This window comes from Gobius niger, assembly GCF_951799975.1.
Source record: "Gobius niger genome assembly, chromosome: 1".
NCBI classification, from domain to species: Eukaryota; Metazoa; Chordata; class Actinopteri; order Gobiiformes; family Gobiidae; genus Gobius; species Gobius niger.
The window spans coordinates 6,088,196-6,102,161 of NC_136852.1; the positions used below are offsets into that span (position 1 = coordinate 6,088,196).

Genomic DNA, 13,966 nt, shown 5'->3' on the forward strand with positions numbered 1-13,966 from the left:
GACAGATTAAATCAATCACAATCCCCGCCCGGCTCCTGGAGTTCACAAAAGTAAAAACTATAGAAACAGCAGCACGATTGGAAGTAATACAGTATTTTGCAGAAGGTGCTTGAACTTCTCCTTTTTTGGCCTCGTCCCGGTTCAGTTGTCGACCCATTTATTCTCAATTTATTCTCAATTTACTCCCGGTTCACCCCATTTATTAGTTGAATGCATGGTGGCATTTTGAAAGACAATACTGCACTGGCGAAGTAAAAGTAATTCAGTTCATCAGGGTTCATACAGGTTGCAGAAAGTCAAATTTAATGCCCCAAAATACCTTATTAGTGCATATTAATTTCTTAAGATTTGCAAACAATCCATCAAATAGAGGAATATGAGATTTCAATATTCATCAAGTGGACGCAACAGCATTTGAGCAAAAAAAATGTGAAAAAAAGTGTTTTGGACCATGATTTTTTTTACAGTACTATCCAAGGAACCTTGATTGAAAGTCATTTTGAATACAATTTAATGCCTTTTAATGGAATTTAAGGTCTTCATTTTGGCACTTAAAAAAAAACCCCTCATACTTATTGCAAAAAGGGCTGGAAATAAAAGGCTTTGAATGCGCTGGGGTTTTGAGCCGAATGCATTTTCTCCTTGTGAGTTGTAAGGTTAAGTGAAGGTTAATAAAATAATGAAGTAAACAAGAGCAGAGTGGACTCAGAAAGGGCAGTGGACACTAATTGTGCGAAGATCCTCATTTTTAACTGTGATGTCGCGTGTCCCTGAGACTGAGAGGTGACCAGGACGCATCGGAAAGAGGTGAAGGGTGTGAACACTGTGGTTAAATGCTACAATAAAATACTTGTGATAAAGGTTTAAAGGTCCCGTATGATGAAACTAAACTCACTGTATGTTGTTCTCTCATCAAAAACATACCTGGAGTTATCTGGAGTCACCACCTGCTGACGTCATGAGGTGGCGAGCATCCATTTTGAGAGTCTTTTGTACTTGTTTCCCTCACAGACAGTATATTTAAAGCCACACTGCGGAACATTCCGGGAAAAGTGGCGATCGAATGAAATGAAAAACACCACTGATGCCAAATGTGCTCCTGGGTCCCAGTCAGACCCCGAGGATGCTGCTTTTTGGAACAAGTTATCCGAAATAAAACACTCATGACTAGGGCCGGGACGATCCACTTTTGTCGATATCCGATACGTATCACGATACTCAGGGGCCGATCCGTATTGTGATACAGTAAGTAATTATGGGAAGTGAAATGTGTGAAATAAAATGTGTAAAAAGTCATGTGTCCAAAGTGTGTAAACAAAATGCAATGTGATGTTTATTGAAGTGTTTAAAGGGACTAGATGCTGGTTGGTGATTTTTCTACTCACTACTGCCACCTCAGGTCTTACACGTAACTGCAGGCCTGCATGACGGCACTTTGGACCCGAATTAACACCTTCCTGAGTGACAGTGCAGGATTTTAGAGGCAGTTATGGTGAACAGGTCTGAGCTCATTCACATTAGGTCATGGCTGGAACATGTAGGGGGAGGAAAATACTTGATTTTAACATTTTTAAACTCTGTATAGTCCCTTTAAGATTGAAAAGTGCATCAACACAAAATGGAACAAAGTGCTGTGTAGCTACTACTGGAAAATAAAAGAGTGCAGGATAAAAATGCCTCGAAAAACAAGTACTGAAAGTATTGCGATACTTGGTATTGCAGCATAAAGTATTGCGATCCGATCTTTTGTCCCAGCCCTACTTTTAACTGAATGTTTAACTGGGAGCAAATAAAAGCAGCAGCATCTGCATCAGGGGTCCTGAATTCAAATTCACAGAGGTTCAATTGAAAAAAAACAAAGCAAAAGTCAAGCAAAGGTTCAGAACCTACGGGGTCGATTTGGAGCTAAATGGAAACTTTCAATAATTTTTTTAAGCCATTGAAAATCAAATTGTAATTTCTATGATTTGGATGGAATGCAAGTAACCTGTTATTTAGTTACTTTATTATTTATTTTCTTCAATAAAAATATATTTTGGCTTCTAAAAAAGCACGTAATGCTTAAATATTTATATTTTAGAATTGACACGTGCTTCTCCTGTGAAAAGTTCCAGATTAAAAAGAGATAAAAACTCTCAGTCTGGCCTAGATTGAATGGGTTTAATGTTCTACAGCAGGGGTCACCAACTTTATTTCAGCTGAGGGCTACTTTAAGAGCATTAAGTTGTTCGAGGGCTACCAGTTAAAAACAAATCCTAAAGACTTAAACGTACACTGTTCACTTATAGGATATTGACCCCATATTATATTAAAATAGCTTTATTTTAAACTCATACTGAGTCACAAGAACCGAAATAACTGTAATTTTAAGAATTAGATTCAAGAAACGAAGTGTTTTACACTTTAGAAAAAGTCCCAAGGGCTACTGGACATGCCCCAAAGGGCCCCTGGGTGCCCGCGGGCACCATGTTGGTGACCCCTGTTCTACAGTGTGGCTTTAAATGAAAGACCTGAAAGTCAGAGGAGCAAAACACTGGACCTTTACGGGACAATGAAAGAGTAAAAACGTACTTCACAGCGTTTGCGTCTCAAAATGAGTCCATGTGCAAACTGCTGAAGAGCGAGGCGGAGATGGGACAGGCTTCTCGGAGGCCGGAGTCCGACGGAGCGCCTGCTGGTGTGGAGGAAACGGCGTCCATCTCCAGCAGGGGGCAGTGCTCTGTAGGCGCGGTGGACACGGTGGAGGGTAAGGAGGGGTCCGGGGGGAGCTGAGCGGAAGGGCAGTGCTCTGAGGCGCGGTCCAGCCCGGGGTTCGGACACAGACCACACACGTCCCGGCGGGTCTGCTCCAAACTGCGCTCCAGCTCAGTCCTCTCCTGCAGGAGGCGCTCTCTCTGGCTCCGCTGCACGGGACGACAGGGGAACAATCAGGAAACAAGAACATCAAATGAGCCCCTCTACAAGTTACATGAGTGATCAGAGTTCCTAAAACACTTGAAAGCTAAATAGCTATAAATGCATTTTGCCTCTGTTACTTGAATAACTACAGATTACCGTATTTTCCAGACTATAAATCGCTCCGGAATATAAGACGCTCTAGCGTCATTAAAATGCGTCATGAGAAAAAAACAACAGGCTTAATAGGCGTATGGTTTGCTAACGTGATACATTACACAGCAAACTAAATAGGTGTCTGTTATGTTTATGTCACATAAACAGCTCAGATAAACCTCTCCCAACAGCACGTTTTTCAATTCTCTCATTTGCGAAGTTGTCCCTCTAGCCGTTGCTCTAGCTTTTAGCCTTTGTTTTGTTTTCTTCTAAAAGTAACCTTCTCGCTCACTCCAAACTTTCTTTCTGCTGCCCGATTAGCCTGCAGTGCCCTCCAGTGGCATGTGAAATTCTATATTGGAATTTATGAAAAGGAAAAAAAAGAAAAAAAACACATATTAGTCGATCAAGACACGCCCCCTGCCAAACTATGAAAAAAAGTGTGAATTATAGTCCAGAAAATACGGTAACCATAATAAATAGATTTGTTGTTGAACTCATGTTTCTATTGAATTATTGAATAATTTAGGTGCAAAAAATTGTTGTTGACCTGTAGTTAACTTGAATTAAAAAAAATGAATCGAATCACAACACTAGTTTTAACTTTCATCGAGCAAAACAAAACGCAAAACTTTTTGTGTGTGCCCTTATTTTCCATGGGATGAACTCAAAGTCATACAACTTTTATACAGTTAAACTATAGACCCATTTCTTCCAAATATTGCTAAAAAAAAGGTCTCAAAATCTGTGTAAGTGAGCAGTTCTACTTTGCCTGAGGATTCATCCCACCTCACAGTTGTGGCATATCAAGATGTGCACTGTATAAGCCGATCCAGAGCAGCCCAAACATGCTCAATGGGTGACATGTCATCAATAAAACCACCTCGGTTTGTGGTCCATATGAATAACAGGATTAACTCTATGTGCTGCAGTGCGTGAGGCAAATGACGGTCACTCCCCTGACCCCTGCAGTAAAGCAAAACTCAACATTTCAGAGTGTCCTTTTATTGTAGACAGCCTGAGCCACACCTTGATCAGTCAGCATCTTGACATGTCAGAGCTGTGAGAAGGATGGAGTGTATATGTTTTGAGAGATGTTCCTGACCAGAGCAGTGATGTCGACCTCCAGCTGCTGAATCCCGTCCAGTTTCCTCTTGCGGCAGCGCTGAGCCGCCATCCTGTTCTTACTGCGGCGCCGCACGTCCTGCACAAACTCCTGCTGCTCCGGCGTCAGCTGCTGCCTCTTCAGGACCTGCTGGAACGCACTGCGGCTCAGGCTGGAGATCTGCTCCACCGGGAACGGCAGGTGGATCTACAACAACAACAACGTTCACGCTAATGCAGGACTCAGGGCGGTGTCGGCGAAATACTTAGGCCAAGTCATAAGTCGTGTTATAAATCAAATGTTGGCTAAATGTTTCTGGACAGTGCCAGGGTGCAGGTCTACAGCAGAGTCGAGTAGCCAAAATATTTACTCAAGAGTAACGTTATTTTAAAACAATCTTACTTAAATACAAGTAAAAAGTAGTGAAAAACAAACAATTACTCAAGTAAAAAAGTACTTGGAGAAAGTGTTATTTGAGCACTTGAGTAACTGTTTGCGTGAAAGTCAGATTTATTTTCAATGCTGCCATAAATTGTGTGAAACAAAACATAAAATCATTTGGAATTTGTGATATATATCAGTGGTTCTCAACCTGGGGGTCGGGACCCCCAAGGGGGTCGCGAGACAAATTTGGGGGTCGCCAGATCATTTAGATAAAATAGCCATATTTTCATTAGCATATCATCTGATATTTGATTGTAGCATGCGTGTGCTATTTTACCAGAGTGCCATTATTTGTTTGTAGTTTGATGAATTTCAGTTTAGCCTTTTTTTTTTTTTTACCCCTTAACTCCCACCTGTACCGAGCACATTTTCTCCAGTTTGGCTTTACCCCAGTCCAAAAGCTTCTGAAAAAAAGCTGAGACGAAAACAATGATGGAAATGGGACAAAAAATTGACGAAAAAATGACAAAAAATTGACAAAAAAATGACAAAAAGTTAAAAAAAATTGACAAAAATGTGACAAAGTGTTACAAAAACATTACAAAAATGTGATAAAAATTTGACAAAAAAATGACAAAAATTGACAAAAAAATGACAAAAAGTTAGAAAAATGACCCAACAAAAAAATGATGGAAAAAAAATGTGATGACGTGAGGAAAAAGATCCTCTCGGTTCAGGCGGGAGTTAAGAGGTTAAGAATTATGTCGGCTACTATTTCTATTTCTCACGGTGTGACCCGAGCGGGGGTCACGAATCCCTTTTACTGTTAAAATGGGGGTTGCGGCGCCAAAAGGTTGAGAACCACTGATATATATGAATAAAATTCCCAGAAAATGGCATTAAAAATTAAATAATTGGTACACAAGATGAACTACATCTTTTTTAGCAGCATTTGCCACTTTTTGTATTTTTTTAAATTGTATCTTTATTTATACAAGGAAGGCCCAATGAGAGAACGAGACTCTCTTTTTCAAGAGCGCCCAGTTTCATTGCAAAGAATAACAATACAATATTTACAATATTTAGAAAATGTTATAAATATCAATTAAAGAAAGTACCATTTTCTTTATACAAATCTAGTACTAAGCATTTTGGATGTGACAGATGCACTACAGAGTTCGGTTGTAAAAGTCTTTGTAGTTCATTCCATTTATGGGCAGCGTAATAAGAAAAAACTCTTTTTCCAGTGTCACTCTTTATGAGTCCATTTTTCAGAACTAAACAGAAGATTACTAAAGTATTTATATACTAAATATTCACTCACAGGTGGAAAAAGTAAAACATATTAGAGTTAAGAGATTACAGGTTACAGATGCTTCTTATAATTTTACTCAAGTAGAAGCAAGAAGTAACGTATGATAATGCTATTCTCAGAACTTGAGTAAATGTAACTGAGTACTGCCCGCCTCTGGTCTACAGCTCTCCCCTAATATTGGAACCGGGTGAAAGTTTAACCCAGTGTTTCTCAAATGTGTCCAGTTCTAGTTTTTGTTTAAGTTTATGAAGTAACTTTTTATTTTTAAGTTTAGACCAATTGTAAACCAGTTTTAGCCCTAGTCTCACAGTCCCAACATGGTCCTAATAATCCAACGAGGTTCTTCTAAGTTGATATTTTAAGATTGTTTTTATACCATACCATACCATACCAGCCAGACAACATGCTTTTCCTGTTCTTCACAATCACAACTAAGTGTAGTCTGGACCTCTGAACGAAGAAAAAGTTCTTGGATCGATGCAAACCTTTTATAAACGATCTCATCTGAGTCGTCGCTGAGTCACTCCTGGTTTAGAACAGAGATGCCTGGCCAGACTAGTTTAGTCCTGGGGCTGGATACTGTTAAGGTTTTTTCAATACCATTACTCAAACGATACTTGGATTACAATGCTGGTACCTTAAAAGGGGCCAGATGCAAGTTGGCCATTTTATACTCACTACTGCCACCTCAGGTCATACGTGCAACTGCAGGTTCTATATTAGCTTCAGCCAGATTTATTACTTTGCTATTATTTAGAATCTACCTGGAAACATCATTCCAAGATTAGACCCTCTGACACTGACCTCTGCTGCCCTCCTCTGATTGGCCTCTGCGTCCGCCTCCGCCTCCGAGTCGTCTTCGGACTGGACCGAGGAGGAGACGCAGGGGCTCCTCTCGCACTGGGACGGGCTGCAGCTCATCCCGGGCTCGTCTGCCGTCCCGCCCATGTCCCTGAGGAAAGGACACTCGCCCATGCTGGAGCTCAGGTCCAGCTGCCAGTGGAAGTCGTCGGCTTTGGGCATCTTCGCCTGCTCCGCCGGTCCCTGCGCCTGCGCCGGACACAGATCCGACCAAAACCTATTCGCTAAATGCTCGGCGACCTCCCTCTCCACGCTGCTCCGCTCTTCGAAGCCCTCGTCTTGGCTTGAAGCGCGGACGGGAGTTTCCGAAAGGTCCCGCTCGACGCCGATTCCGCTTTGATCCGAGCTCGTTTGCTGTGGAACGGAGCCCTGCCAAAGCTCGCTGCAAACGCCCGCTTCTGATCTGAAAGGACATTGGTCGCAGTTATTCTCCGCCCGCGTCGCCGTCTCCGCGGTTTCGTTGCTCTCCGCCGCCGGCTCGATGAGCTCCTGCTGGTGTCCGGAGGTTTGCAAATCGCACGGCAGCCCGCAGTCGGCCAGCTCGCTCTGATTGCACACGTTTCCTATGTCGAGCATGTCCCTCTCGCAGCACTGCGCCGGGTGGTCCGCCTTGCTCGAGTCGGCGCACTGCATGGACAACATCGGGCACACGCCGTTCGCAGCTAAATCCAGAGTCAGGGGAGTCATCTGAGGCCCGCAGCTCTCCAGAGACAAGTGCGCGTCGCTGCTAGCCGGGCTCTCGGAGGGGCAACGCGTCGACATGTTGGATCGGTCGCTTTCTCCCACACTGACGGTGGTGGGAGTCTCGATTGAAGCCCGCCTGCCGGTCGACGCGCCAAAATGGGGAGAGTTGGGAAGCGGATTCTGGCAACAGGACGACTGGGGAGCCTGGGGAGGTCTCTGGGCTTCAGAGAACTTGGGCAGGAGGAAGTCAAAGCAGGATGTCTCCAAGTTGTGGAAGCCCAAGAAGTCGGCGCAGCTGTGAACGGCGCGGATGTTTTCTTTGGTGAAGAGGAGCTTGGAGGTGTAGGCGAAGTGCAGCAACGGTTCAAAACCCTCCACAGTCACCTGCACAAAGAGGAGAGGAGATTAATGTGTAGAATTTTTACTGAAGCAAATAATGACCAATGACTTTATTCAACCTTCCTAAAGAGAGAGGAGGCGGAGTTAACTGAATCGAAGCGTTGCGTCTTCCGGGTTTGGAAAATACCTCCAGAAAATACTTATATTATACCTCTACCACTATGGAGCACTATTTTTTGTGAGAAATATATCATACAAATGCCTATACTTTACTTTGGAATGGCTAAAATAGCATGATATAGATCCTTTAACTATGTAATTTCACACTTTTAGAGAGATGTTGGTCCGTTTCAGCCGACTTTAAAGTAAATGGAAAGCTGTCCTGTGTTGTTACCATGGTGATCAGACACTTTTAAAAAACCATTAGGGAAGAGAAAGTGAATCTTGTTTATTTAGCGCTTTTCACATGTCACCCAAAACGCTTCACACAAGGAAAGGGGATTTTAAAGGAGTTGATAACATTGTAATGACTTTGAGCACTACAGTAAAAACACTCAGTAGAATCAGTATGATGCATTTTTGATTTAACCAGTTCAATATTTGATTTAATTGACAAGGACATGCTGCACAACAAATATATTGAGCAGATCAGATGGCATATAAGCAAATTTTCATTTGTAAATACAGAACAATCCAAGTAAACCAACATTTTTAAGCATTTTTTTGTGTGTCATTGTCTTGTGTCAAAACAAGACTTAAAAACTGAACTATATTATCGAAATAACAAATAAAATGGTTCTTTTGCACATATATAATTTGACGATTTTTGATTCATGTTGAGTTAGCAAAAAAACTCAGTGATTTTATATATTGTGGATTCTTGCTATATGGATAATTGACTTGTGCATAACTTCAGAACATAACAACACTGCCCAGGAAGTGACTTCCTGTTTCAATCCAGCACACCAAAATAAAAGCACCATCTTATTCATTAGTTCAACTTTCTTTCTGCCGAACTATTAACAGACAAAACACTTAAAATGTGTGTATTTAATTCAATTCTTGTAATGTTGCAAGTACTTGTTGAACTAATCAATGACACGAGCTGTGTGCTTTTATTTTGGCGTGCTGGATCGAAACAGGAAGTCACTTCTTGGGCGCCGTTGTTATGATTTGAAGTTATGCACAGAGTCAATTGCGTCACTGATAGCACAATAACAATGATTGGGCCATACCTTGTGCAGCCTTTATACATTATATTTGTGACAGAAAATGCTAAATGCTAAGGGTAGCAGCTTGAAGTGTAATCCCAGTATCTCTCCTCACCTCCTCGGGCAGCGTGACCACGGGGCACTGCCGGGTTAGGGCCCCCGGGAGCCTGCTGTGGAAGTAGCGGCTGCAGGAGGCCAGCACCGCGCTGTGGGCCCTGAAGCTCCTGCCCTCCACCAGCACGGTCACATCACACAGGACGTCCCCGAGCCTCTGCTCGTTCAGGCTCTGCAGCACCCACGAGCTGTGCACCGCCGACTGGAAGGTGAAGACCGAGGCGCGGGGGGACAGGCCGGACATGGCACCTGCAGGAGAGGGGGGAGGGGCTGAAGGAAAGGGGCAGAACAGGGACACAGAGCTCTTTAGAGAAGGGGCCTCCAACTTTTAATAACCTCTTAACCCCCATCTTTTCTCCAGTTCAGCTTTACCCAAATCTTTCTCGATTGGAGCTTACAAGCCACTTACCTCAAGTGACACTAGAACAGATCAGATGACAGCTTAGGAATTTTGTTAAGGATGGAAAACCCCTGTACCATTCAGACCTTACAAAACCGGTTTATGACATCACAAATGTTTGCAGCTCAGCCTTAGTAACTAGCTACAGGATAGAGACTCATGATTTATTTTTATACTTTATCGCCTCATGATGAGGAAATTACAGTTTCACAGTTACTCACGAAGAATGAAGAATGCATTTTTGTTGCTCTTTCATCACTCTACACAATCAGAATCAGATTGGAATATGCTCCAATAAATATAGAAAACATTAAAACACAAAACAAAACAACCATCAATAAAAAAATCCATAATAATGTGCTACTGGGACCATAATTCGGAGTTGATGTGTGAAGAGTTCAAGGTATCAGACACCTGTTTTGCTCCGTTTTTGTTGCGTGTTTGTTGCCTGTCCTGTTGCTTTTTTGTTTCTTTTCCATTACTTTTTGTCGCCTGCTTTGTTGTATTTATGTTCCTTTTTTGCCACCTGCTTTTATTGCCTGATTCGTTGCTTTAGTGTTGCTTCTTCAACACACTTGTCACCTGTTTTTCAAGAAGCTTTAAGATTTGGGTAAAGTTGAATGGGAGAAAAATGGTTAAGGCGGAGGTTAAGAGGTTGAACTATAGCTTCACAAATGTATAAAGTGGGTCAAATATCGAAATATATACCATACAAAAGACTTCCCCCATCCTTCACATCGCTAAGCATTATGGGATTAGCAGCAATTGTAAACTAATGGAGATTTTATAGGTTAAAATACTGGACTTATTGTTCACAATAAAACACTTGGACACCAGTGTGTAAGATGTATTCATTAGTTTCTCCACTTTTCATACTGTTTTTAGCAAACGTTAATGGACATGTATGCTAACAGCTGCAAAAATGGCGCATCTCCATGGTAACTGTGGAATTTCCCGAACTCAGGATATTATATATATTTTTTTGTCTGTTATGAATATAGTTCTATGTATAAATTTCATACATTTCTGACCAAAGAATGCTTTGCTAAATAGTAAGTCTTGAGAATATTGTCAGCCATTTATTATGTACTTTAAATGTCAACATTGCACCCATGTTGATTAATGTGCAGTCCCTTTTCAAATAAATAAATAAATATATATATATATATATATTTTTTTTTTTTAAACAGCCAGCACCGCAAGCAAGTTATTATTAATTGGCTATTTAAGATAATAATAATCATAAAAAAATGAAAAATAAAACAAATAAAAAACGTAGCTTATTTTGTGAAAGCAACAGCGGTGACACCATATTTGTGGTAGTCAGCAGCTTTAACTGCTGACTCATGCTAAGTCAACTTACCGTAACGGCCCATAGTTTCATTCTAACACGTCCAATGGCTTTTTCATAAGAGACAACACTTTAAATCCAAGCATTAAACACTAAACCCCACCACAATCCCTCTTATCTAATCCAAAATGCAGCTAGGCCAGCGTTGAGAAATAACCACTCGCTAACACATGTAGCCAGTTGCGGATCAAAATGGCGCATAAAAAGCTGGATATATCGTTTGATTTGATCGATCAAGGCGCTGCTGACCTGTCACGTGGAGGACGACCGCGATGCCATGGGTAAAAGTCGTGTTACTGATGATCGTGGTCCATTTCGAGCGGAGTTTCTTCTCGTCATGTGAGCGAGAAAAGCAGATGTGGCTTACTGCGCATGCGCGAAACCAAATGCCTTCACACAGAAGTGGCAGAAGTTGTCACCGAGACTAGGGTTGTTGATTAAACTTTTGGTTGAAGTTTTGAGGGGTTTGACTAGTGGACAGGGGACTTTTTCACACATCTGGGGGAAATTCAGGAGAAAATAATGGATAATATGCAACTATTGTCATTGTATAGGCTATTCGTTTTCACTCACTGGAATCACTTTTAATTAATTTTAACCTCCCCACCTTAACCAAGCACATTATCTCCTGTTCAGTTTGACCCAAATCTAAAAACTTCTTGAAAAAAGCGTCAAAAAAGAGATAAAAATGAGAATGAAAACGCAACAAAAAAGAGGCAGAAGAGCAACAAAAATGCGCCGGAAAAGCAACAATAACACAATATAAAAACAACAAAAAGCACAACTAAAGAGAGCTGAAAAAGCAACAAAAAGCGACATAAAGGTTACAAAAAAAGTGATGAAAACACAACAAAATCATGACAAAAATACTACACAAAAATGACGAAAACATGACAAAAAATAGACAAAAACACCTCACCAAAGCTTAAAAAAGTGACAAAAATGTGGCGACAAATAAGTTACCATCAGTTTTGTAGGTCTTTGCTTTCAAATGAGGTGTTACCCTGTTGCTCTCCAGTCAAGAAGCTTTTAGATTTGGGTAAAGCCAAACAGAAAAGAGCAAAAAACAAAAATACTACACCCATACCTTCAACCCACAGACTGTAAAATTAAGGACAAACTTATTTTGGCTTACTCGGTCTTCCTGAAACCTTAAGGAAATGACGGCTGGCTCCTTTTTTGCCCTTGTTTAAATTTTGAACTTTTGATACAAAGTGGCTATATAAGTGGTCAGCATGGCGCCTTTACTTTCCATCACGGTGGCCTCTTGTTTTCAGTTTCTGGTAGGCTTTCATGATCCTGGAGCGTTGTGGAGGCCACCGTGACCAAAAGTGCTTGTCGTAATATGCACAACATTGTCCTAATTTTCTCCTTTCACCATTTTATTTTTGCCCTATTCTAAGTAATATAAATTGCTAGCATGAACGCGCTTCAGTTAGCTCAAGCTGATCACTATGGGGGAGCCATGCACCTTCAGTCCATTATTAATTTTACAGTCTATGCTTTGACCTCATGCTCATTTTCTATTTTTAATTTTAAAAAGTCGCTTTCCCCTGACAAGCTGAACATAGGTCTAAAATGTCTTCATCAGTAGGGCCCGACTGATACGGATTTTGGGGGTCCGATACCGATACCGATATTAAGGGGGTTGGTCTGGCCGATTTTTTTTATCTCTCAAATAGCCTAAATTTAAGCATTTAGTATTATAGTAAAGGCTTCAATCATCGAAATATATAGAAATCGGTCAACCGAGATGGAAGTTAGCATAATGCTAAATCTGGTGCAGCCATCTTTTTAATGTAGCTGCACCCTGTCCTTTCAATAAACTATGCACCACTGATATGTCTATAATCCTGTGCATGATGCTTCTAAATGTGTCAGTGTTGAACTGTGACAGCAGGGGGCGCTGAATATTCATGTTTCATAGGTACTACAGATCGAGCTTGTTTGAAGGACAAAAATCAGTAGATTCCAAAACAAAAAACGGTAAATCTCTTATGGTTACAAAATTATATGCACAAGTTTATAAACTAAAACATGTAAAATAGGTTTACAAACAATTTTCACCACTGTGTTTCTCTGCTCCCCTGAGGCCTACGCAGGGGTGGGAGGGTTTATTTTAAAGCTCTGACTGAGCGGTGCTGAAAACGGGAAGTCTCTATCACTTTCGGTTCTGGAGATATCGACCTTTTTATTGGCCGATTTTGGGCGAAATATGCAAATATCGGACGATAATATCGCCCGGCCGATGCCCTAGTTATTAGATACCATAACATTTTATGGTATCTAATAAAGTACGTCCTATCTCGAGGACAGGACGTACTTTGTTGAAATTGGCAACTGTGTCTCAGACAAAATTGCCATGACCTGTGGAGTCCCCCAGGGGTCAATCTTGGGACCTCTCTTATTCAACATGTACATGCTTCCATTGGGTCAGCTAATAAACAGCAACAACGTGTCGTACCACAACTATGCAGATGACACTCAAATCTACGTGTCACTGACGGCTGGTGAACATGGGCCTGTAGATACACTCTGTCACTGCATCCAACAGATCAGTTTGTGGATGCAAAACAACTTTCTCCAACTAAACTCAGACAAAACTGAGATCATTGTTTTTGGCCCACAGGCACAAAGACAACGTGTTATCAGTCACCTTGAGTCTCTCTCTCTAAAACCAAAAAATCAGGTTAGAAATCTAGGAGTAATCATGGACTCAGACCTGAACTTAAACAGCCACATCAAAGCAATAACATCAGCAGCTTTTTACCATCTGAAAAACATTGCTAAGATCAGAGGAATAGTGTCAAAACCAGACTTAGAGAGACTTATCCATGCATTTGTCTCCAGCAGATTAGACTACTGTAACGGCCTACTCACTGGCCTCTCTAAACAAGCTATCAGACAGCTACAGTACATCCAGAACGCTGCTGCTCGAGTCCTGACAAGAACCAGGAAATACGACCATATTAGTCCAGTGCTCCGGTCTCTGCACTGGCTTCCTGTCACTCAGAGAATAGACTTTAAAACAGCTCTGCTTGTGTACAAGTCATTTCATGGTTTAGCTCCAAAGTACATCTCTGACATGTTAGAGCCGTATGAACCATCTCGGGCCCTGAGAACCTCAGGGAGGGGCCTCCTGGTGGCTCCC

The 13,966-nt window shown here is 41.5% G+C and overlaps 1 protein-coding gene across 1 annotated transcript; it reads right to left on the reverse strand.

Annotated features, from left to right (window-relative positions):
* Positions 1–2,486: 2,486 nt before the first annotated feature.
* On the reverse strand, positions 2,487–9,328 carry LOC306968024 (transcription regulator protein BACH1-like). Its single transcript, XM_079563263.1, has 4 exons — positions 9,066–9,328; positions 6,660–7,784; positions 4,157–4,363; positions 2,487–2,903 (listed from the first exon to the last, which is right to left on the reverse strand). The coding sequence occupies exons 1-4, from the start codon at positions 9,306–9,308 to the stop codon at positions 2,589–2,591; spliced, it is 1,890 nt and encodes a 629-aa protein (XP_079419389.1). The 5' UTR covers positions 9,309–9,328; the 3' UTR covers positions 2,487–2,588.
* Positions 9,329–13,966: the final 4,638 nt, after the last annotated feature.